Here is a 25,180-nt window from a genome sequence, read left to right as displayed (position 1 = left end):
GATCAGAGTTAAGATCATCACATTTAAACTAAAATTTTTGAAGAACTGATAGAAATCAAAAGGTTCATAACCCCATTAATAGAATTGAATAACCAACAGCTGTGTCTTTCATAAATAAAGTAGCAATTTCAGACTAAACTCCCTTATAATTTACTTGGAGATTCATAAAAAATACTCACTTTGTGGTCTAACCTCAATACAAAATAACAAATTGAAGAACCAAAATTACTAACAGAATGACTTTCACAAATGTCTAAGCTGTTGAAGGATTCCTCTAAATTACATTCTCCTTTTTGTCTCCTCATGTAACTTGAAGCTAAAGTGACCTTTGTGACCCTTTATTAGGCTGCAATGCCGACCGAGAATGTCGCCCGAAAAAAGAATTTTATCAGTGTTCTCAAATATTCTCCAAATGAGAGAGTGGGGGAAATATTGGCTTCTCAACTTGGAAAATAATGGAAAGACTAGAAAAGAAGTCAACAAGACCAGATATACATCTCCCTTAGTGAATTTTTCCCACAGCAAGACTGATCGGATCTTTACTATAAGCCTCAAGAAAGCCCTATCTATTCTCAAGATTGGACAGCCAACCTCTGAAGATGCTCAAAGAAAACTTGAAGGCTGACATCGTCAGTAAATATGATATCTGACCCAGCCGCCATTTCTTGAGCATTGTTATATGTTGCGGATGGATTCAACTTTGCCAGTAAGAATCTAGCCTGCTCACAAAATCAAGATAATAAAATATAAACGTCAATATAAACCTTCAGATGGAATGTTCATTCAGTTCCACAATCATATGTATTTATCAAATAAACCAACATCTACAAACAATCCTTTGGAACAGATGGAAAAACCCATTGCAGACATTAGAGAAATAATGTTTTTGTAACCATGAATTTTTTCTTTTATGCTTCACACGTCATAAATGACTTATTAGTAACAGAACGGTTGGAAAATAATCGAGCTAAGCATTAAAATTATGTAGCCATGTGCTATAAGTGAATTTTGAGTGATTAGAAAGGGACAAAACATGCAAAACAAACCTGTGTGGTACTACTAGTAAAAATGAGCTAGGAGCTTAAAAAAATAATGACAGTGGAAGCAGAAAAGAAGTATAATAGTACTTTAGTGCTTCTGTGTAATCATCTATGCTGTAGTGCAACCCAAAGGTACATATTAAGAAAATAACCTGAGAGCCATGCTGATCACAGACAACCAAACGAGGTACTGGAAAACGTTCGTTAATGATAATTTGGGCATCATCATGAGGAGCTTGTAATAACTGTGCAAATGCCTGTAAAAAGAATGCTAGACTGATTAAATGGAAGACATGGCTGATACACCCGTTATGAACCACCAAATGACTGTAGTGCAAGAAACACAATCAACTTTTAAATTTATTCTCTAAAAACAAAAAACATGGTATAAATAGAACATTCATGGTCGAAGGTTTCTAGAATGGGTAATTATAAAATCAAATTTTGAAAAAAAATATTAAAAAACGAACTTATTAAATTTCGACTTTCAACAGTAGTAGTAGTAGAGGGATTGAATAAGCAAGCACAAACTTGGTGTTCCGGCTGATTTTGGTATCCCATATTACGCCACTGAGCTATTGTCATCCCATGAAATACGACAACACTGAAATATGAATCTAGCAGGAGAATACGATCAGCTGCAATGGAAGCAACATCTAATAATGCTGGTGCAGGCAGTGAATTGAACGAGTACGATATTAGTGACGGTTGGATCATCACGGCAGCATTTGTAATGTTCTCCCTATTTAACAACATCCTAAAATATGCAGTTTCATCTGGACTGTTGTTAAACACCTGCACAGGATCACAAGTATCCAAACAAAGAATGCAAATCATCTTTTCACTGGATCATGTTCATATGAAAAATCTCAAGAATGATATCCTGGAAGATGTATATACCTGAACAAATTGTGAACGCCGCAAATTAAACAAGAACTGAGGATACAAAGAAAATGAAGGATTTAGAGTAAAGGAAGATGGATCGTCTTTCCGGTAATCACCAAACTTAGAACAGAGGCGAATCAAGGATCGATCCAACCATCGAATAGCATCAAATCCCTCCTGATAAGAGTAAAATTAACATAAGGTAACTTATAACTTTGGAGATATAATTAAGAACAAATGACCAATTAAACCAGCAAGAAACAAAACCTAGATAGCAGGAAGCAATTTCGTCCTTCAAAAACTGAGTGCAATTAGAAGGCACACTTAAAGCACTTGGAAGTTTAGAAGATATTCAAAATTGACAACCATTTAAGAATTAAAACATGTTTTTTTTTATATATAAAAAAAAAAAAAAAAAAAAAAAAAAAAGAAACATTGACTAATATGCAACGATATTTTTTCAAGCTGTCAATAACCAAGGAATAATACATAGCATGGTCTAACTAATGCCAAAAAGTCCAAAAGGCGCCAGAACAACTATCCCAATAAGAAACGAGAAAAGAATAAATGCTAGGTCCAAATGGATTTCGAACAACACAGCAACTTGGGGAAGGGCATTACAAGGGGAATCTTCCCCGAATATTGCACCCAAATGTCAAAGTAGGGCAGTCCATTGGAGGATTTACAACTTCTTTGGACATTTATCCTTCCAAAAAAATCCTTAGTCATCTCTTTAGGAAGAGGATGGGCAGTGGTAGCTACTTTCTTGAAAAGGAATTAGCAAGTAAAAGCCCCCAAGGGACTAGGGACTAAGTTTCCTTGTAACCTTTTTTCATTATAATGAAAATAATTCTTTCAAAAAAAAAACAAAAAAAAAAAAAGAAAGAAAAATGAACCCAGCATAAAACCTGGTTACATTAGATCTAACATGTGATTTTGCAGTCCGAGACAAATTTACGGTTTCTTCCATTCACAAATAGGACTTGAATCCATGCAAAGATCACAAGTTCTAAAACCAGATATGCAATCATCTTGAGTTCACTATCTCTCACGATCCCTTGACACATTAAAAATTCAATATTGTTTTCTTTGACACAGACTTAGATTAAACAAATTAAGCAGGTTGAGGTGGTTTTTCAAAAGAAGGGCAAAATGTTCAACCAGACGTTCAATGAACGTAGAATTCTAAAATACCTCCATCTCCATTTTCAAGGAAGTTAATCTGGCCACAACAACTGCAGCAGCCTCTTGATCAAACCCTTGCACCAATTCCTGAAATCAATGCCTCAAAGATTTAACTTTTCACCGTTTATTGAGATAGAAAAAGATAACCAACACAGAGAATTAGTGTGTGTGTGTGTGTTCCGACTTTTCATCATAATAGAGAAAGAAGAACCAAACCAGAGAGCACAAGTGTGTGAGGGCGTGTAAATGCCAAGAGTGGTTAACAATTAAATATTATAAACAAGAGTATGTTGACTATGATACAACCACTCCTAGATGCCATGCGGACTGATATGCATGTTCGATGAGATGAATTGAAAATAGTGCTATTCATCTGTACACATGAATGCCAATTAAGGGCACCAATTGAATATTGTAAGTAGGAACCACACCAATCATCATACTCAAATCTTAGAAAGGATGATTGGAGGTCTTTTCTTTAGTTTGCTTCCATTTGTGGGCTCTATTTTTGTATGCTCTCATATTCTCCTTTTTTTTTTTTTTTTTTTTTTTTTTTGTAGACCTTCCTCCATTGGATAATAGATCTTAGAACTGTAGAAATAGAGTAATAATAATGAACAGAAAAGTTTTGAAAAATGTAAAATACGAACCTCCGAGCTAACTGCAGTGTCTATCCATCTTCTAGTGACAGTTGTAACCCGAAGCATTGACTGACCTTCAGGATCTTGATAACTGCAATCATAATAATAAATGACCGCACCCATATTATTCATGATGTCACATATGCTGCATTATCAAATGGAAATAAACCCTCTCAATTGATAGCTTACCTAGTAAGAAACTGCAAATACAACTGTGGATTTGCAGTTCCTGGAGAACTTGATCTATCACTTGATGAAAGATCAAAAAACACTGTCAAACAAGTGCTTTTGTCAAGACCACACATTTTCCACAATGTTGTATTGCCCTCCCCGATAACAGTATCGGCAATAGCAGGACCTTTCTGAAGATACGCACCACAAGCAATCAGTTTCATAAAGCAATCAAGTAAATGGAAAATTTATTATCCATGAGCAAAAGCCAACAACAGTAAATTAAAAGCATACGACCTTCTCCAAAGATGTGCAAGGTCCAATTATCCCCTGAATTTTGATATCCTTCGAACAATTGATCTCAAGGGTTCCACTGAAATGTAAAAGCAGGTATAAAGTGACATGAAATACTATCCGCTCGGGAAAGAACTAAGAAGAATTAGATGCATGGATTCCAAAATTGTGTTATACTTGTCCAAAGTAGATGCAGAAGACGTAGACATACCAGAAGCAACAGCCAACGAAATTCATACAACTAAACTTATTTTTAAAACTTTCCCATCTTACTAATATCCATTATTACTTCCCTACTCTTACAGAGTACACATTATTTTCATTGTCATCCAAATTTGAATCATACCATGTAATTCTACCAATCACCCAGTTTTAATGACTTTAAGCATTTGAGCCTTCATGATACCCATCCATCTTTTTTTTTTTTTTTTATTGTACCTATGATATCAAATATATTTAGATTTATAGTTTCCTATTTGGATTTTACCAAATATCAAGACTAGGTAGTTGACAATACCACCGAAATGGGCATCTACAACTTAAACTAACAGGCAGAAACTAAAACATGGATCAAGTGATTAGAAGAAAAAGAAGCACACAATACTTATAAAACTATGCACTCACTTAAAGCAAAGACCAAGAGAGTGCTCCCCTCCTTCAAACACACGCTTGAAAGAGTCCTTAAATACCGAATGTCCAAAGCTTTCAGCCAGAACAACAAGGCCACCAGTTTTTTCTACTGTAACTTTCATTTCCGCAACACCAACCTACATATAAATTCCAATGAATGAAGCATGTTTATTGATAGCAACAGAAAAATACAAATAAATGAAATATTATTACAATAAAATGATTGCAATATGATTGTTAAATAAACCGTGTACAGTGTATTTGAACCCCGATGTTCAAATCTAAGTCGGTTCAAATCAAATAATCATTAAACTACATCAAGTGTATTTTATTCCATTAAAAGTAACTAAATCCTGATGTTCAAATCTAAGTCGGTTCAAATCAAATAATCATTAAACTACATCAAGTGTATTTTATTCCATTAAAAGTAACTAAATCCTGATGTTCGAATCTGATATGTGTTGACTCTATTGAGTCTCAATTACTTTATACCTTACAGAACAGTAGGCACCAATATTTTGTAAGATAAATTTGAGTAAACAAAATGAGATAAAACATGACCTCATCAACAATCAAGTATGTCAGATTTGAATATCAGGAAATCCATTACATCTGGATAAGTATTTAGCAAATGAACAGTATATCAAACTTCCTTCAGGAGCTTAGGAGTTGATAATACTTTAATACAGTGCAGCAAGCATAAAGATCTTTAAAGCAAACATGTCAAATTATAGAATTCCCATGTAGTTTTATATCATATTTCTTTAATAGAATTATAGAAAAACAACTTAATGTTACTTCTTGCAAATTGCTGAAATCATATTTTTAAAAAGAGAAACAGATTCCATTTGAGGCAGGTAAAAGTTTATACTGACCTGATCAAGTGCTGATGCAAAAAGATCCAAGACATGGCCTTGGCCAACCAGTTGTTTTGCAAGACTTTCATAGAATTTGATTGCTTTTTTAAAGTAAGGGGCTGCATCTTTGTCGAGGTCTTTATGTGAACGTACTGGGTCTGATAGATCTTTGGAAACAATCTATAAATGTTCAATTCCATCAGTATATCAAACAAAACATCAGCGGGAAGGAGAATAAGATTAATCATATATCACATTTCAGTTCTAACCATTTAAATGATAACATACAAAAGATAGTAGAACAAAGTCCATGCAAAAGATAGTAGTTCCCTTCATCACTCACAAAAATAATAACATACAATCACGTCCTCGATCACTTGGGTGCATGTGTACCACAATTAATTACGGAAAAAAATCGCATTGAAGTAAATAAGTTATGGCAATGCAAGTAATCGTGTGAACCACTTCAATATATGTCAAGTAATTATTCCAAACTTAAAACCCCATAGTCAAATTAACTAAACTGATGTCTAAAGAAACAGAGTGAGGACAAATCTAAAACGAGGAAACAGAAGAAAATAAGATAAATGCAATGATGATATCTGCCACTTTTCGATGCAAGTTCTATAAGCACTTACACCTAAATTCACACCTTTTGTAAACCACCATAGTTGAGTTATGCAAAAGAGGCTTTAAATTAAATTGTTGCAGTCAATGGATATGAACACAGTTTTTTCAAAGGCAAGGGCTGTAACTGAAAAATATGCAACATTTGGATCCAACTTCCAAGTTTACTTGCACATTTTTGTAAACTACAAAAATGTATTCGAACAAACAGGCTATTGCTATACTGAGGTATAGTTCCAATGAATAGCAAGACAAAATAGCCGCTACCCATCCCATGAACTTTGATAAATATTATATACTAATACTAGCCTCACATGATACTAGAAAAGCAGTGAGAGAAAAAGGTGAAAACATAAGGATCCTGGCTCGATTAGGCCATAAAAATATTGGCCAAAGAAGGCCGGCCAACTGATGAGGAAAATAAGATCATTAAGTCCATATTGTTTGTACTATTGAATTGATTTGAACAAGTGCAGATAACAAGTTTGAGGGAAAAACACAAGTCAACGGCACAAGATGACCAAAATGACCCAGAGAATGTCTGCTACCGAAAGAAATGGCAAGTCAAAATCAAGTACAAACAAAACTGAGTAATAAAGCAAAATAAATTACCAAGTGTAACTCTACGCCTCTGTACAATGTTCTAACAACCAAAAAAATCAAGTAACTTACAAAACTTATTCATAGCATAAGATCTGATCTAGTCTAGCACAAACCATGATATATAATTTGAAACAATAAACACGAGGAACAGATTTTTTTTTGGTTACCGTGCCAGGCCCTTCTGTGCATGGTCCACCAACCAAAGCGATAATTCGAGCACCAGTGCCAGGCAAACAAGCTCCAAGCAAACTAGCTGCAACACTCAACGCCACTCCGGTGCATCGAGATGCCCGATTACCGGGAGAAACAGGCCATTGATCCGTTTGAAGTTCATCCAACAACTAAAATTCATAACAAATACAACCGAGTTCAAGAATTTCCCATCCAATGTGGGATATTGAACCAAAAAGAATTGAACAGAAACATTGAACCAAGTGAAACCTACGGAATTGAGGGTATATTCGCATTCAGAAGCAGGCAGCAAAAAACGTGTAACACCGGAATTAGGGAATCCATTCTGGACCCCCTTTTGATACGCTCCAGCAACTCTCCGCCCACCAATGGCAAGACCCAATTGCTCCAAAACCTGCTCCTTAGAAACCTCCTTCGTACCCCGAAACACATACACCTTAGACATATCAGAGAATCCCAATTCATGAACCTGAACCTGAGTCCCAAACGAAACAAATCCAACAAGTGCATTATCAGGCAACAACCCGATCGCCCTTTTAAGCGCGGATTTCACAAACCCCAATTCCTCCTCGATCATGCAGGTATCAAGCAGAAACAGAAAAACCGGGGAAGGATTCGCCTGCTGGGCCGAATCCATAGCAGGATTGGGGTTAATTGATTGCGGAATAGCATATTGAACAGTGGTGTACTGAGGATAAAGCTCCCCAGGAAGATGGGTCTCAGAGATCATGGCATAATGAGGAGGAAAATGACATCTCTGGTAGCAAAACGGACAGATCCAAATCTTGGCGGTAAAGTCAACACGGGAAAATGGGTTGAGAACCGCGGAGCAAGACTTACAACGGAGCGGCGCGTAAGGGAGAGTTGGGATCTCAGGGTGAGGACGGATCGGAGCGATCGAAGCAGCGAGTGGAACAACGCACTTGCTAGCCTCAACTTTGGTGCGAGGCCAAACATTCCATGTCATACGAACTCCATCGATTCCTTCGGGATCTGCGTTCGCCATTTCTGACATTGTGGAGATGGAATTGAAAGGGGAATGGAATTGTTTCTTATGGGAAATGGATTTTTCCCGCGAAGGGAGAAATTGGGTGTTGGAGAAAGGAATTTGAAAGAGGGAAAAGAGCCGAGAAAGAGAGAGAAACAGAGAGAAACAAGCGAATTGAGGCGACCCCCTGAGAAGTTGCAGAGAAGGGGTCACCGCAGGAAGAGAGAGAGAGAGCTAGAGAGAGAGAATTGGAATTGAAGAATTAGAATTGGAAATTGGGAAGGAAGAAGGGTTGAGGTTTGACACAGATTTGGTGGGCAGAGAGGTTGAAACAAAAAACCATGTCAAAAATTTCTCACCTTTGCCCTAAAAACCTAAGCATTTATTGCAAACTTCCCATATGAATTCGTTAGGGTTCCAACGAATCGATCTTTTCGAGTGAACTATTGAGTCATATAAATTTGTATGTTAGAAATAAGTAACGACTTGATTCGAAATATAAAATATAAACAGAACGATTGATGTCATGTTCATTGGAATTGGTTCGAGATGACATTAGGGAGGTACCAATGATGACAGATATCACTGATGTTTTTTTTTTTTATATATAAATAAAATGTGTATAGATTGATTTTTTAAGATTATATATATATATATACATGCATTGAGTCACGAGCATTAGCCCTCTCTAATTCACATAGCTCCGTTTTGGTTAATAAAGAATACTATAAATAGTGGCGACAACCACCAATGAGTATATTGCTAGGATTTGACCTTGATCGATCCACCTAAGTTGGCTCGTGTTAGGCCTCGATTGACCTACATGGGTCAGTCTCTGCAACCTTGACTGACCCACATAGGTCAACTTATATACGACTCAATCGACCCTTCAAGTATATGGTTTATTGCCATTCTCTCTTGGCATCTTCTTCATTTAGCTCATGGCAAAGGACCAAGACTCGTTCATGCTTGGAAATGAGAATCCAAGGCAAGTTGCCATCTTTCACTCTTGAACATATTGAGTCAAATTTCGAACTTAACTAGCTCCAAATGGAAACCAATTATAATTTAAAAAACAAAACCGACGAAGCAGTGACGTAAAATAAACATCGCGGGGACTAGAGTGTGCTTGCTTGGATTAAATTTTAAAAAGAACGTTCAATACATTGGAAATGAAAGCGTCTTAGGTCAATAGTCGAGGTGCATGCAAATTGGTCCTCCGTCTAAGAATAGAGTTCTGCATAGATCAAGCTATGCTCGGTCTCATCAAATTGGACTTTTAACACATTTTACTTATTACAAGGACTAGTCGGGATTTTGAGTTCGTCGAGAGTGACTAACCGACCCTTTTGAGCTAAATTAGGTTCTAAGCTCTCTCTCCCGATCCCGAGTCTAAAAAAAAGGAAATTTATTATTAATTATAAATTGAAAAAACGATTAAACAGTAAGGAATAGTGAATAAAGAAGGACAAAAGCAAGTGAAAATTGGTAGGCTTATAAAGAGTCGGGTCGACCCGAACCCGACCCGAACCCGTGTGAAGGATCCAGATCCAAACCCGTGAAATTCAAAAAAGGTTTCTTCTTTCTTCTGTATTATAATGAGGTTTTGCATGTGGAATGTGTTCTGTCATTTCAAATTTCTTCCCTCTCTCTCTCTCTCTCTCTCTCTCTTCTCTAACGGCTATTTCTCTCTCTTCTTCCTTCTCTCTCGCTCTCTTGTCTTCCTCAAAATCGTCACTCTTCTTTCTCTCTGTCAAATCCCTTTTCCACTCCCTCCAATTCGCCGTTTCTTTCCAATGAAGCATTTTATGCAGCCAAGAAACGGTATCTTGCGAGATACCCATGCCGCCGACCAGCCTTCTTCGTCGTGCCCTAGCGCCGGAATCAAGGGAAGACCCCCTCGGAAGCCCAAGTCCTCCAAGGAGAATGCTCCGCCTTCAGATCCGAACTCCATGCTTCCAGATTCCAAACCCTCGCCGGCCAAGTTGAAGAGCCCGCTCCCTCCCCGCCCTCCGTCTTCCAATCCACTCAAGCGGAAGCTCAGTATGGAGGCACTTGCTGACAATTCGATCCCTGGGTTGTCTGATTCTGGTGTGAAGGTACATTTCGTGTTGCAATTATGTGTGTTATGGTTCAACTTAACTAAGCTAATAGAAGTCGCATTCTGTGCAACTTAACTAAGCTAATGAAGTGAGTGACTCCGTTTTTTTTTTTTTTTTTTTTGTTCAGTTCACTCATGTTTTAGATGTCAAACTTCCGTAACGTTACTTAAAACCTGGATGTTCAACTGTGTTTCCTATTGTTATGATTTATTTGTGGCTTGTATTGATAAAAGATTCTACATTATGTTAACTGAGATGAGGGGTATGAGTGCCAGGAGAAGGAGAGATTATGTACTCTCAATTTAAGAGGATTTTTTGTTCTAGCTGCTAATATTGTCTTGCCAAACATAATTTATGTCTGTGATTTTCAGGTGGTAGTGCGGATGAGGCCATCGAGCAAGGACAGAGACGAAGGGGATAATATAATACAGAAAGTTACTGATGATTCTTTGTCAATTAATGGCCAAACCTTTACTTTTGATGCTGTTGCTGACACAGAGGCAACGCAGGTACGATCTTTAATGACCATTTTGTAGCTTTTTGATGGGCATTTGTAAATACGGGGTGAATGATTAACTTTTGTTTTATTCTGTTTTCAGCTTGATATCTTCCAGCTTGTAGGAGAACCTCTAGTTGAAAATTGTATGGCAGGTTTCAACAGTTCCGTATTTGCATATGGACAGGTATGGCTACATCCCTTCGTCCACCTTTCTGTTCCTTGCACTTTATGATGTTTATTTTCTCATCCTAAATGCCTATGTACTCATTGAATCAGACGGGAAGTGGAAAGACATACACCATGTGGGGTCCAACCAATTCTTTGTCAGATGACAATTTATTAAACGAACAAAAAGGCTTAACTTTCCGTGTTTTTGAACGACTTTTTGCTCGTATAAATGAGGTGGGTTTAGAAGTTTTAGTCCGTAGACTCTTGAAAGTAATGGTGCATAATCTCACGTTATTTAGTCTTTGATTAAAATTGCAGGAACAAGTGAAGCATGCTGACAAGTTACTTAAGTATCAGTGTTCCTGTTCTTTTCTCGAGGTTGGACAACAATTGTCTTCTACAGTATGATCTACATATTTTATCTATGAATTCGTTCAAATTCTATGGAAACTTTGTTGCAGATTTACAATGAGCAAATCACTGATTTATTGGATCCAAATCAGAGAAACCTCCAGGTTAATGATAATTCCTACTGTCTCTTAATAGCTCACTTTCTCTCCAAATAGTAAACTAAAAGAATAGAGAAGAAACAATGGTTCTACTTCCTGTTATATGAGAAGCTTATTCTGTCTTCTGTTGGATTCATCTTTCAGATTAGAGAAGATGTAAAGTCTGGTGTTTATGTTGAAAATCTAACGGAGGAGTGTGTATCAACCATGGCAGACGTTACTCAGCTTTTAATGAAGGTTTATTATCTTCCTCATCCTGCTAATTCATGCACCTAAGTGCACGCCCAACCAAGCTTAACACGCAAACACACAAACAAAGTTGAAATATAAATGTTAAGGGTATTATTATATATTTATATTATCTTTTCGTCTTGGTTAAAGATTACCCTTTCTATAACAATTATAATAAATTACTGTTATTACAACCAAAACTCTTTGATTTAACCATGATATATTGCACCCATAAGCTCTATATGTGATTGTATTTAGGCTTTACACAATCTGTGCTTTGAAATTATTAAGTTAAATTGCTAATTGATTCTTCTTTCTAAGGATCATTGTAATTTGGCCTACCTTGATTTGGAATTTGTTTGGTTTTTCCTCTTTCTACGTTGCGTCCGCATGAGAACCAATTAGATTAGTGATGCACTGATTAGATTAGTGCTTCCATCATACAGCAATATTTTCAAATCTCGAAATTTGAAAGGCTTGTCATCAGTTTTGTAGTGATATTTATGAAAATTTGCATCAGTTCATGGTCACCACTCTTCTACCTTTTTTAGTTACCCTTTTAGACTGACTTCGATAGTTTTAAACATCACATATATTTATAATCATAGAATAATTATGCAGGGTTTATCAAATAGGAGGACTGGTGCAACAAGTATTAATTCTGAGAGTTCGCGGTCGCATACTGTTTTTACCTGTGTTGTTGAATCTCGATCCAAGGTAATACTAAAAGAATGTTGCTAATATCTTTTAATATGGTATCATTGGATTTAAATCAAAGAATTTATCATACAAGGTTGTCTGCAACATGAAAAGTGAAAAGTAAATGTCGTCATGATTGATCATTGATCACTAGATTAGATTAATAGCTATTGGCGCTGTAACTTAAAAAATGGATAATGATCATCCAGTTTGTTTAGAATGGAAATGCATGAGTACCATCTTTCTATATTCAAGTATTGGTACTTGGAAAATATAGATTGACAATGATTTTATTGTGCAGAGGATGGCAGATGGTTTAAGTAGCTTTAAAACGAGTAGAATAAATCTTGTTGATTTAGCTGGTTCCGAGAGGCAGAAGCTAACAGGTGCAGCTGGGGAGCGTTTGAAGGAAGCAGGAAATATCAACAGATCACTCTCGCAACTTGGGTATAACCAATGAACACTAGTGGAATATATAGTTCAGATCTATCATTTAAGCAGTGATCTTACCAGGGAGTTTTTTTATTGTTAATTATTTGGCTAATTATTTACCAGAGTTGATACAGCTGCATGTTTTATTATTTTCATCTTCAGTGAACAAAATATCAACAAATATTTAATTTTCGTTTCATGTATAGAGAAATGGAGCACTACGATCAAGTTTATTTGACAAGCTAGATATCTAGGGAAGTATCGGATACCAAACATTAGAGGAGAAGTGTCGGATAGAATTTGTACAGAGTTGGCATCCTTTTCCTTTTGCTATGTATGAAGAATTAAATTACATTATTAAACTATTTTATGAATTGTAGTTTTCATATGTTCAACGTCCGGGAAAAGACTCGGCTGAACATGAAAAACATCAAATTTTAGATAGTGCGCACACACTTTAGCGAAGGATATTACTTTTGCAGTTTAGCTTCTTTTGTGTTTGGATTAATAAATTGAGCTATTGTGTTTTGATTTCAAGTTCTAATTTGTCGACATGTGTCACTAAGGATGTGCCTCGAAGAGTCTTTTTTTCCCATTTTATTAAGAAAACGATTGTGGTACAGGAATCTAATCAATATTCTTGCCGAGATTTCTCAAACTGGAAAACAAAGGCACATCCCATACAGAGACTCCAGGCTCACTTTTCTATTGCAAGAATCTCTTGGGGGAAATGCAAAACTAGCGATGGTTTGCGCCATTTCTCCATCACAAAGGTTAATATAATATTGCAGAGCTTCCTCTTACCTTGAAGAAAATTTTCCTTCTTGAAATGTAAAGTTACGTGGGTTGTTTTTGCAGCTGCAAGAATGAAAGTTTTAGTACATTGAGGTTTGCCCAGCGTGCAAAAGCTATAAAAAACAAAGCTGTTGTTAATGAAGTTATGCAAGATGATGTGAATCACTTGCGTGAAGTGATACGGCAGCTCAGGGTACTCTTTTTGTCCTTAGTATTAACAATTTCTCATGTAATGTTTGTACTGTTTGAGTTGAGAATGTGACTAAACTGAGGTGTTTAATAGGATGAACTACACAGACTAAAGTCGAATGGAAATAGTTCAAATGACGCAAATGGAGGACACTCTGCAGCATGGATCCGTAGAAGTTTATATCTACTAAAATCTAGTATAAGTCGTCCTATCACATTACCTCATGTGGATGATGATGGTGATGAAGAAATGGAAATTGACGAGGAAGCTGTTGAGAAGCTCTGTGATCAACTGGACAAACAAAATACTGGTTCCGAGGCTAGTGAAGATAAGGAAACTGAAACTGTTAAATTAGGTTCATCAATTGCCTTAGAAGGAAATGAGTTTTCTGGAACTGAATATCGAAAGAAAAGTTCTGATGTTTTAGATGTAAACATGGAAGAGCAAACATCTGTACAAGACGAGGTTATGATTGTTGGTACAACAGAAGAGCCGGTTTACGATACTCCAGTATGTTCCAGTGCTGACTTGACAAACCATCAGAACCTTGAAGCACAAACTCAAATAGCAACAAACTTGCTTGACCAACTCTTCTCAGGTGAACCTTCTGAGAATAATATTGTGAGCTCTTTGATGGAGGAGGGAGTAAAAAGTGGAGAACTAAAAACTCCAGGAGATGGCCCCTTGTGTACATCCTCTGAACCTCTCAGTGGATATCAGACTAACAAGTCCGATTTAGATACACTCAACAATTCCTCAAATGGAATTCTTAATTGTGTTTCTCCTCCAAGTCTCAGCATAGTTCCTTGTGATGTGTCGCCAGCTCTTAAATCCCCTACTGCAAGTGCTTCACCTAGAATCAGCGATAGTAGGAAAAGCTTGAGGACTTCAATGATGTTGTCTGCTTCACAGAAAGATCTTCAAGCTGAGACTAAGCTTGGCTTAGATCTTCTGCAAAAACCACTTGAAAAGTCCTTGAGATGGAGCTCCGCTAATGCACTATCAATGTCTACCCAGAGTAAGAATACTGCAGTAACTACAGAGCAGTTGGCTGCAAGCATCCGAAATGGGCTTGAAATTATTGATAGTTGTCGGCAGAGCTCAGCATTGAGAAGGTCTTCATTCAGATTTTCATGTAAACCTGCAGAAAAGGTTAATATGCCAATAAACAAAATTGATGTTGGCGTGCAAACATCATGCGGTGATGAGGCTGCTGGTGAAAACCTTTTTATGTGCAGTTGTTGCAGAATTAGAAAGCAGCTGGAGGTTGGAGAGGAGAAAGGCAGCTCAGATCTGCAATTAGTACCTGTGGATGGTCCAGACTCTGCTGAGAGGTCCAGGATACAAGTTCCTAAAGTATGTGAAGTTGATATTCCATTTTTTCCGGCTGTTTAGTGTGTATATATGTATCTATATATTTTCTTGTTCTTCTCCAGGCAGTTGAGAAAGTTCTTGCTGGGGCTATCAGAAGAGAAATGGCACTTGAAGAATACTGCAACAAGCAAGCATTTGATATTAATCAACTCAACCGTTTGGTATGTTCTTTCGTGATTTGACTGTATTTTATCCCCTGGACCTGCTGGCCATATCTTTTGATTTAAGCTTGACTTTTGCTTGGGGGGGGCTGCCTTTCGCAGGTACAACAGTACAAACATGAGAGAGAATGCAATGCTGTACTTGGGCAAGCCAGAGAAGACAAAATTATTCGCCTTGAGAGCCTCATGGATGGTGTTTTACCATCTGAGGAGTTCATGGAGGAGGAACTATTGTCCCTCAAATATGAGCATAAGGTTCGAGTCTCTATCTAGAAATATTTCCCGTGAGAGATTATTTCATTTCTAACTTTGGCATGTACAGGTTTTAAAGGAAAAATATGAGAATCACCCTGAAGTCCTACAGACACGAATGGAGTTGAAAAAAATTCAAGATGAGTTGCAAAGTTATAGGAATTTCTGTGACTTGGGCGAGAGAGAAGTGCTAATGGAAGAGATTCAGGATTTAAGAAGTCAGCTGCAATATTACACTGATTCACCTTCCACATCCTCGCGAATGCAAAAGTCTCTTTTGCAATTGACTTATTCTGAACCTAGTAGCTCTACACCTCTTGGTGCAATCCCAGAGTTAATAGAAGAGAGTGTTGAGGAAAAACTTGAACAGGAAAGAGTTCGTTGGACTGAGGCGGAGGGCAAGTGGATCTCTCTTTCAGAGGAACTGAGAAGTGAACTTGAAGCGAGCAGGTTGCTAGCAGAAAAAAGAAAACGAGAGTTTGAAGCTGAGAAGAAATGTGCTCAAGAGTTGGAGGAAGCTATGCAAATGGCAATGGCAGTGCATGCACGGTTACTAGAACAGTATGCAGACTTGGAAGAAAAGCACATGCAACTGCTTTTAAGACATAGAAAGATACAGGATGGAATTGGGGATGTCAAAAAGGCAGCTGCTAGAGCAGGAGTTAAGGGTGCAGAATCCAAGTTCATAAACACCCTTGCTGCTGAAATTTCTGCACTAAAAGTTGAAAGAGAACGGGAAAGACGCTATCTAAGAGATGAGAACAAGGGGCTTCAAGCTCAATTGAGAGATACTGCTGAAGCTGTGCAGGCTGCGGGCGAATTGCTTGTGCGTTTAAAAGAAGCAGAAGATGGAGTTGCTGCTGCTCAGGTCAGTTAAAAAAATGATATAGGTTGCCAGGTCTCATTATAAAGTTATTGATGATAATAATAATAAAAAAGAAACTTTTAGGGGAAAAATATTACTTTTTACATGGGAGAAGGCATACTAAGGTAGTCCAACTTCGAGTTGAACATAAAATTACTTAATGATCTATATATACTCAGTGTGCCAGGCCTCGTTCTAAAGTTGGTGGTGCTAAAAAGGGAAATATAATGATTTAAATGAAGGTTGTCCAATAACACTCTTCATGTTGGAGTTATGAACCAAGGTTGTCCAATTTTGAGTTGAACATAAAATTATTAATTGATTTAAAATGGTTGTTACAGATGAAGGGCGGCAAAAAAAATTGACATACACATCACTTAAACCAGAATCTTTGGACAGTTTTGATTAAAAGACGTATTTCGTGTGCAAGACTTACTATCCTGCTTAGTTCTAAAGTTGGTGGTGCTAAAAAGGAAACATTTGATGTTAAATTTGGTTAATTCTGTTCATTTGTTTGCAAGACTTATCCATCCTCCTGATTAGTTCTGGACGAAGTTAAATGATATAGCCCTATTTTCGTGAACTGCTGGGAGCCTTAATTTTCGGGCGAATGCACATTTAATACGTAAACCTTGCACATTTCTTCCATTACAGTTGGATATTTTTAGAAAAGATATGCCTTGTATATTTTCTGGCTCAGCCTACGTTGAATGAAAATAGGGATTGTTTCGTGCCTGATTTTATGCTTGCTTCTAATAAGTGGATATATCAACTAACTAGCATTCTGTTAAGTAAATTTTGGTCTAACTTCTTTTGATGACATCTGCAGAAGCGAGCAATTGAAGCTGAGCAAGAAGTCGAGAAGGCCTACAAGCAGATTGATAAATTGAAGAAAAAACTCGAAAAGGAAGCTACGAGGCCTGCTTACGATGATGAAACTAGCAAAGCCAAATACGACATAGACGAAACCCTCGATCAGGGCTGGAGAGAGGAATTTGAGCCATTCTACAATGGTGATGATGGTGAGCTACCTAAACTCTCAGAACCTTCCTGGTTTTCTGGATATGATAGATGCAACATATAGGATGAAAAAGTTTTGGCAACCAGATACATGTCACCCGTAAATTTCCCATTATATATAGGTTGTTCAATATAACCCTCTTTGTTGGTGTTCCCAATAGCTATTACTTCTGATTATGAGGAGAACTATGTGCTAGTTCCCCCATTGTCTGTATTCAAATTCAAATTCAAATTCAAATTCTGGAAGTTCATAAGGGTGGAATGAATCGTAGAATTCTTTCATTGTGTCCCTCCCATCAACATTTTAAGCCTCTTAGTTTCGACAAATATGCGAGTTGCAATATTTCTTGCTTCTCATGTCACATTCATTAGGATTACCATCGAAATCCACCAACTCTTTAGATAAGTAATTGTTGGGCTTTATTCCTTCTGATATTAGCTTAAATATCACTCAATATTTTGTTTCTTAAGGAGAGAAATCTTGAGAATAGATTCTTAGTTTGTATTCATATCTGCAAAGTTCATTGTCATTCTGACATGTTGTCAGCTTGTTGACAAATGGCTTGCATTGTTCTTCACCATTCAATTTCTCTGCTCTCTATTAGAGGTTAAGATATTCTTCCTTAGGAGTAGCTGTTCAATGGGTACCATGGAATGAGTCCCAAATTGTGGTGTTAATGCAAAAAGGATAACGGATAGACCCCAAAGTAAAGGAGCAGAGATAATGTTTAGAGTTTTGGCACAATTATGGTAGCCAATCATCAAAGTTCATTGTTATTTCATTCCCTCTTGTGAGAAAGGAAAAAAAAAAATGAGAGGAGACCTGAAATTGGAGCTGTTCTCATTTATTGATTTGGTTTTGTTGTCAAATGGATAGGAAGCAATGTTCAGAAGGATCAGTGAAATATGTCTGTGAAACCAAACAGACAGACAGTTCATTGGCACTTCTCTTCCTCAAATAAGAACAGAACATTTTGATTTATTAACGCCATGGAGACCATAGAACAGGATGCTTGTGGCTTTGTCCCACTTTCTCTCTCTACAGAGGATCATTTCTTTCTCTTTCTCTCTCTTAAAGAAATAGGCTCTTTACAGACAAAGAAAAACAAGTAGGGCTCTCAACCCTAGCCATCCATTCATCCTTTCATCTCCCAATTGGAACTCACAGATTTCATATATTTAATGCCCATTCTCTCTCTCTAGCTCTATGAGAGTAGGAACAACTGACCCATCATAATTTAAAGATGGAAATGAATTTTGAAAGTGACCATTGGGAGACAATTCCAGCTATGTGATGGCGAGAGAGAGAGAGAGAGAGAGCTTTCTTTTTCTTGGTGGAATGGAGAAGGGGGCTGTTTGGTTCTTGTTAGTGAGAGATGAGATTTTTAGAGTGAGAAAGTTTTCTCAGTTTGGTTACACCGTGTGAAAATTATTGAATGTGGCTGTCATAGACCACAACATGGTTGCCCCTTCTTAATTATTGGATGCTCTTTCATCCAACCGCGTAAAATTTCTAACGTGTTCTAACCCTTCGAATACTTTATCCACAACTAGAGAATATAAGAGAACTTTTCGAAAGAGAAGATTCTCTCTTAGGAAAGACATGGGTTTTCTTTTTTTTACTGCAATGGTATGATTATTGGACCCTCCCCTCGTTCCGTAGTTGGCCTCGGTAGAAAAACATTATTCAACAAAGTCGTCAGGTTGCATAGTGTGCACGGTGAGATTCCTTATAAAGATGTAGAAACATTTCTCTAGTAGATGCGTTTTAAAACTTTAAGAGAAAGCCCCAAAGGGAAAGTTCATAGAGGACAATATTTACTAGCAATGAACTTGGACTGTTATAAATGGTATCAGAGCTAGACACCGGCCGATGTGTCAGTGAGGACGCTGGACCCCCCTAAAGAGAGTGAATTGTGAGATCCCACGTCGGTTGAAGAGGGGAACGAAGTATTCCTTACAAGGGTGTGGAAATCTTTTCCTAGAGGACGTGTTTTAAAACCTTGAGGAAAACCCTCAAAGGGAAAGCCTAGAGAGAACAATATCTGTTAGTAGTGGGTTTGAGCGGTTACAACAAACATCAAATCACATTGTTTTAATCATTGGATTCTCTTAGACATTCATTACCAAGCCTTTAAGCTAAGGGAGAGTGTTTTCTCTTATGGAAGGGATAAGTGGTCTATTTGGTCCGATCTAGAAAACATTATTCAACAAAGTCGTTGCATTATTCTAATTATTAGATGCGTTTATTATATATTCAACCGTGTAAAACTGCCGACCAAATCGTTTCAACCCTTCAAATAATAGCAAGAAAACAAGAGACTTAGAGAGGATTTTTCTTTTGTAAGGAACAAGAGAAAGTTTGGATCCGACAGGAAGGCATTATTCAACAAAGTCGTCATATTTAATTATAAAATCGTCAATCACATTGTTCTAACCTCTTTGATAACTTCTTGGCGTTACCTCTCACGAGAGGCTGTCATATTTAATTACACACATACATTTCTCATTGTCTGTACTATGTTGTGTTATGGATCAACAGGGATAGTGCTTGGAGTTGAAGCTATAACCCCAAGAAAAAAGGGGCAAAGTTTGAATCCAAATGACACCGAAATTGCATCTTTAAATGAAAGAATCAAACATAATAGAAAGGTAACAAAAAGAAAAGGTCTTTGTTCCAATTATGGTTAGGTAAAGCATTCATTCATTCCAAATACATCATAACAATAATAGTCCCATCAACCTTGTAATTATCAAACCTATCCTATCGTCCCATCTTTTAGTTTCCAGAAAAATTATTTTCAAAAATATCTATTTGAATCCTATCGTTTTCGCTTAAACGCTCAAACATTCTATTTTTAGACTATGAACTCGGAACGAAAGTTCATAGCTCAAGTAAGTTACGAATGATTCATAATGAATATTAATAGTTTTAGGGTATTTGAAAATTCTCGAGACTAAAATGGAGAATTTGAAAACTAATAAAACCGTAATATTTAAGGTATTAGGGACTAAAATGAAATAATCGAAAAAGTTTTTCAGGGACCAAATTGGTATTTTAGTTTCGATCTTCCTAATTTTTTTTTTTATAATTTATGAAGAATAAGAACAAATTACATCCAATCACTCACCTTCATAATGTTTTGCCTACAAATAAAGTTTTAAAGTTAGGGTTTTTGATTTCATGTCATTGTCACTATGATTCTCAAAATCTATCATTAACCTAACAATATCTTGGGTGAAGTAATTACAATTAATCAAAATGATTTTTTATTGACTTTAATCACTTTTGTTTTATTTTTGGTTTAAAATGCTAAATCTTCATTTGTTGAGTTCTAATCCCAATTATGATTCTAATTGTAATGATCTTTGAGATTGTACATGTTTGATTCTTGTCTTTGGCTTGAATCTTTTTTTAACCTTATTATAATGCCTATTTTGACTTTTAGTTATAAAGACAAAGAATACGAAAAAACGACCAAGTTTCGAGTACCATAATTTTTTAGTTCAATATCATGTGGAGTTGAGAGATTCAAACTTCTAACCTCTTAACATAAGATAAACGTTTAAACTAGTCAAGCCATACTCGGTTAACAAGTTTTTATACCATCTATATACACTTAAACATTGTGCATTCCCAAAAATCAAGAGTTGAGAGAGACAAAGATAGTATTACGCCAAGGAGAATAGGGAAAGCTTAAGCTTTCCTTTTCTAGGCTTCCTTCCAAGATTTTAAAACACGTCTACTAAGGAGAGGTTTACACACCCTTATAAGCAATGCTTCGTTTACCTTTCCAACCGACGTGGGATCTCACAAAAACCTTTTAGTAAAAAAAAAAAAAGAAGTAAAATCTACGAATCGAGAAAGAAAATTGAACATAAAATGTTCTTGGGTCATATACCCTTATTCCATAGTATGAATTGAAGTACGTAAAAAAAAGATTCAAACGTCGAGAATTTTCCCGGACCAAAGAAGAGAGACGAAGAAAGTATTTGAAGTAAGAAAGAAGCCCTTTGGTGAAAAGGTATGGTACCTACAAAGAAAGGGTATCCATCTACGTATGAACCCCACTATAGATTGCTTTATAAACTAATAAATGTTTTGGTTTTAGTTTGTGAAGTAGTTAGAGGTTTGGGCAATGAAAGCTCCATTGAAAAGGGAAAAAGAAGAGGAAAAAGAAGAGGAAAAAGGGTGTCTTTAGGTGTGATTTGGTAGAGATAAGAAAATTCAAAGTGGGTTTGGATTGGATTCCAGTTAAGAGAGGCATTTTCTTTTTTGTTTAGTACTCTTTTGATTTCATTATTTTGGACTTGGGAGTCCAAATGTCCCTACACACAACAGCTGGTTTCAAGTAAGAATCAATTTTCCCCACAACTTACGCCCATAATATCATCCAAATGGGTCCATCATCCAATCAAACCTTCTCCAGCTATACTTGAAAGCAACTTTATGAGATCTCACATCGGACGCTGGGTCTTGAAAGAGAGTGGATTGTGAGATCCCACATCGATTGAAGAGAGGAACGAGTGCCAACGAGGACGATGAGTCCCGAAAGGGGAGGATGGATTGTGAGATCCCACATTGATTGAGAGAGGAATGAATGCCAGCGAGGACACTGAGCCTCGAAGGGGGATGGTGGACTGTGAGATCCCACATCAGCATTCATTCTTTATAAGGGTGTGGGGACTTCTCCCGTGTTTTAAAAACTTTGAGAGGAAGTTCAAAAAGGACAACATCTACTAGCAGTAGGCTTGAGCTGTTACAAACTCGTTCATTCAAAAGTGCTTCCTACAAACAAGTCCTACAACAAGGCCAGAAACAGAGAAACAATAACAGTCAAGAGAGAGAGATTTGTGTGAGAAGAACAATGATAAGATTTATGATTTATGAGTAATGGTAATACACAGGGGGCTGGATTGAGATATCACAACTTTTCAGTCTTTTCCAACACTACTTTTACAAATGGCTATAAAGAGAAAGCATTCAAATGTGGTCTGATAAAAACTTGAGGCCACCATCAGCTTTGCTGCTGCAATTAGTTCTTGCAATTAGTTCTTGAAGAGCTCTCCAAAAGAATGAGTGGCTGATACATAATGTTCAGAAACAACAAAAAAATGCAACTGGAATCCCTCTCTATGTACACAAAGCCTCACTCGCCGTGGGGGGGCCGCCATGGATTTCACCAGTTTGTTCTTTCATTCTTTTACAATTCACTTTTCATCTCACCTGCACCCATAATACCTTCAAATTCAGTTACGAGATTTCCGATCGAATCAAACCCGAAAAGCTAAAAGTTCTATGCCTATCTTACCATGAGGATTCTGCAGCTGGGTTTGTCCATAACCCATCTGAACTACACTGTGGAGTTCATCCTCCCAAAACTTGGAAATCTGATAGCAATTCAGAGATGATTTTTAGACTATGCTATGCGAAGATATTAGTTTCAATACATTTAGGAAACAGATTAGCAATTTACTTGGATTCCATTCCCCATTTCGCGGTATCCACCCTGCGTTTGATCACTATGGAGAGGAGGAATGTTCATAGATTGATACTCATATGCAAATGTGGGCACAGACGAATCAATAGGGTAAGTCGTATGCGGTAACGAACTCGAACCTTTGAAGATCTGAGATATGTTATCACACAAAATTAGTCGTAACCCAGAAGTGTTTCACCAAGTTAACCACTAAAAAATGGTTTGTTTTTCACTTACATCCTTTGGCAAAAGAGTTTCCATGTTAAAATCCATCCTTGGATTGACAGTAGCCAATTTCATTGAAAGAAACTGCAGAAATTCTAACTCAACTTAGAAAACTATAGATATGAACATAAAGAACTATGGCAGATCGTTTGAATATTTGATGATTACCTCAACTTGGTGCTGCAACGATTGTACATAGTTTATAATTTCATCAAGCATCACTGCCTTCCCAGTTATCTGTAAGCGAAAAAACGACTCGACTTTAGAACTCGATTTTCATACCAATGATCTCATGTTTAAGAATTTTAAGATCCAAGTACCTTATTGCAACCGGGGACGAGATCTTGAAGAAACTTCATCCGTTTGCTGATTTTCTCTCGTCGGATCTGCACGAACGACAACGAAAACAGGAATTGTGAGCATTCGAATCAAACTCGAGTGCGAAACGAGTTATATACAATGAGTGCTTTGGCTCTCACTCTTTCAGCTAAACTATGGCTATCTGTAGCTTGACCCCTTTTAGCTCTAACATGGATATAATCCTTTGGAGGCTCTGGAGGCTTTGAATTATCATTGTTTTGTTTCTGAGTTGCATCTTTTGCCTCAGCCTTCCCCTTTGCAGCATCCATCTCTGGTTTGATTTTCTTGCCATTTGGTTCATGATTCTCCCCTGCAGCCTGAAACAACAACTTTTAGTGCCATTTTTTTCCATTGAGTTCATCAGCAGATACAGATTTTTGAAAGGAAATGCAAAATTTGTAAACATATACCTTCACATTCTTTGCTTCACCGGTTTGAGCTGATTTCCTTTTCCTAGTGTTAACTTTGAATCCTAATTCCCCAGCTGTAATCTGCTCCGAAACCGACGATCCCTCCCGCGAATCGTCGTTTTCAGGGGTCGAAGACCTCGAAAACCTGTTCATAACTTTCTTGTTAACCATAGAATTCCCCTTCTGAACTCCCATTTGAGATCCAATTCCACTAACATTGAAGGATTTGTTACTTGAAACCCTAGAAAGCTTGCCAGATTCCACACCAGCTCCAGCCATTGATTTGTTGCTCAATTCTTGAGTTTCATTAGAACACAATTGCCCATTCACTGCAAGATTCTTGTTCCCAAAGCAAGAAAATCTCGCAACCCTTTCAGCGAAACCTGGATCAGCCGAAAATGGAGCCAGATTTTGATGGTGACCGACAGATAAATTTCCTTTCATCGGAGGGGAATTCAAAGGCGTATTGTAACAAGAAGTATTGGTACTATTATTGTTCGTCCCACCAATGTAAGAATGAGGCGAAATCTCACCAGAACTACAAATGCTTCCAAGCCTTCCAATCAATTCTCGCATCATCAAGTTGTCGCCGCCGCCGCCGCCGCCGCCGCCACTTCCACCGCCGATTACAGCCCCAGCGTGTGAATTCGCCGGAGAAGACACAATCGAACTCAAAGTAGATTCAAAGAGATCGCTCTGATCCATCGAATTTTCCCAATTGGAATTGAACAACACACTCGAATCCATCCCATAGAAACTACTTCCATCGTTCATGAAGAACTCCTTCTCCATATCGACGAAGAATCACACAAATTTCCGATGAAGAATTGTGCCAAAACCAAAAAATCAACAGAAAACAGAACAAAAAAAAACCCTACCCAAATACTTCCTCTGCAAGAAAACAAGAACAACAATGGCGAGGGGAGATTTTTGAGATAAAGAAGCAACAACAATGAAATGATTTCTTCGTTAGTTCGTGGGCTCAAAATGAAGAGCAGATTAAAAAGAGAAGAGGGGAGAGAGAGAGAGAGCGAGGAGAGAGAAAGCAAATACCGAGAGAAATGGAGTGAGAAATGTGGGGAAGTGGAAGGGAAGCAACATAGATAATAAAGGGAAGGAAATGTCTCTTTGACTTTTTTTTCTCCCTTTATTTAAAAAAATTAAAAATTCTATTTAAATAATATATATTAAAATATTGAAATTTTAATTCAAAATTCCATAATAATTAATATAATAATGTCACATAATTAATTATTCAGTTAACTCGTATATTTTTAATTAAAAACATCAGACGT

At 37.1% G+C, this 25,180-nt stretch overlaps 3 protein-coding genes across 4 annotated transcripts; 1 reads left to right on the top strand and 2 right to left on the bottom strand.

The window, feature by feature from the left end:
• Positions 1-51: 51 nt before the first annotated feature.
• Positions 52-8,472, bottom strand: LOC111800994 (protein transport protein SEC23 E). Its single transcript, XM_023684942.2, has 12 exons — positions 7,379-8,472; positions 7,101-7,274; positions 5,722-5,883; positions 4,841-4,983; positions 4,220-4,295; positions 3,941-4,113; positions 3,761-3,842; positions 3,120-3,197; positions 1,941-2,102; positions 1,572-1,835; positions 1,193-1,297; positions 52-719 (listed from the first exon to the last, which is right to left on the bottom strand). Exons 1-12 carry the CDS (start codon positions 8,138-8,140, stop codon positions 573-575), a joined length of 2,328 nt encoding a protein of 775 aa, XP_023540710.1. The 5' UTR covers positions 8,141-8,472; the 3' UTR covers positions 52-572.
• A 1,286-nt stretch (positions 8,473-9,758) lies between these two features.
• On the top strand, positions 9,759-17,753 carry LOC111801198 (kinesin-like protein KIN-12B). The gene is made up of 16 exons (XM_023685206.2): positions 9,759-10,212; positions 10,587-10,724; positions 10,815-10,898; positions 10,991-11,116; positions 11,201-11,260; positions 11,344-11,397; positions 11,536-11,628; positions 12,244-12,339; positions 12,623-12,768; positions 13,377-13,526; positions 13,612-13,741; positions 13,832-15,094; positions 15,175-15,273; positions 15,376-15,528; positions 15,596-16,393; positions 17,220-17,753. Exons 1-16 carry the CDS (start codon positions 9,910-9,912, stop codon positions 17,472-17,474), a joined length of 3,948 nt encoding a protein of 1,315 aa, XP_023540974.2. The 5' UTR covers positions 9,759-9,909; the 3' UTR covers positions 17,475-17,753.
• Positions 17,754-22,261: 4,508 nt separating this feature from the next.
• Positions 22,262-24,965, bottom strand: LOC111800774 (transcription factor bHLH62). 2 transcript variants are annotated; one of them, XM_087125919.1, is made up of 8 exons: positions 23,886-24,965; positions 23,595-23,804; positions 23,436-23,501; positions 23,284-23,352; positions 23,128-23,199; positions 22,888-23,040; positions 22,723-22,801; positions 22,262-22,637 (listed from the first exon to the last, which is right to left on the bottom strand). In XM_087125919.1, the coding sequence occupies exons 1-8, from the start codon at positions 24,675-24,677 to the stop codon at positions 22,615-22,617; spliced, it is 1,464 nt and encodes a 487-aa protein (XP_086982045.1). In that variant the 5' UTR covers positions 24,678-24,965; the 3' UTR covers positions 22,262-22,614. The 2 variants fall into 2 exon arrangements, with proteins under 2 accessions (XP_086982045.1, XP_023540383.2); XM_023684615.2 differs by having other exon boundaries at positions 23,595-23,792; positions 23,886-24,964.
• Between the last annotated feature and the right edge of the window lie 215 nt (positions 24,966-25,180).

This window comes from Cucurbita pepo, chromosome 8 (genome assembly GCF_057944985.1).
Source record: "Cucurbita pepo subsp. pepo isolate OVF chromosome 8, ASM5794498v1, whole genome shotgun sequence".
Lineage (NCBI taxonomy): Eukaryota > Viridiplantae > Streptophyta > Magnoliopsida > Cucurbitales > Cucurbitaceae > Cucurbita > Cucurbita pepo.
This window is presented reverse-complemented; position numbering and strand designations above follow the sequence as displayed.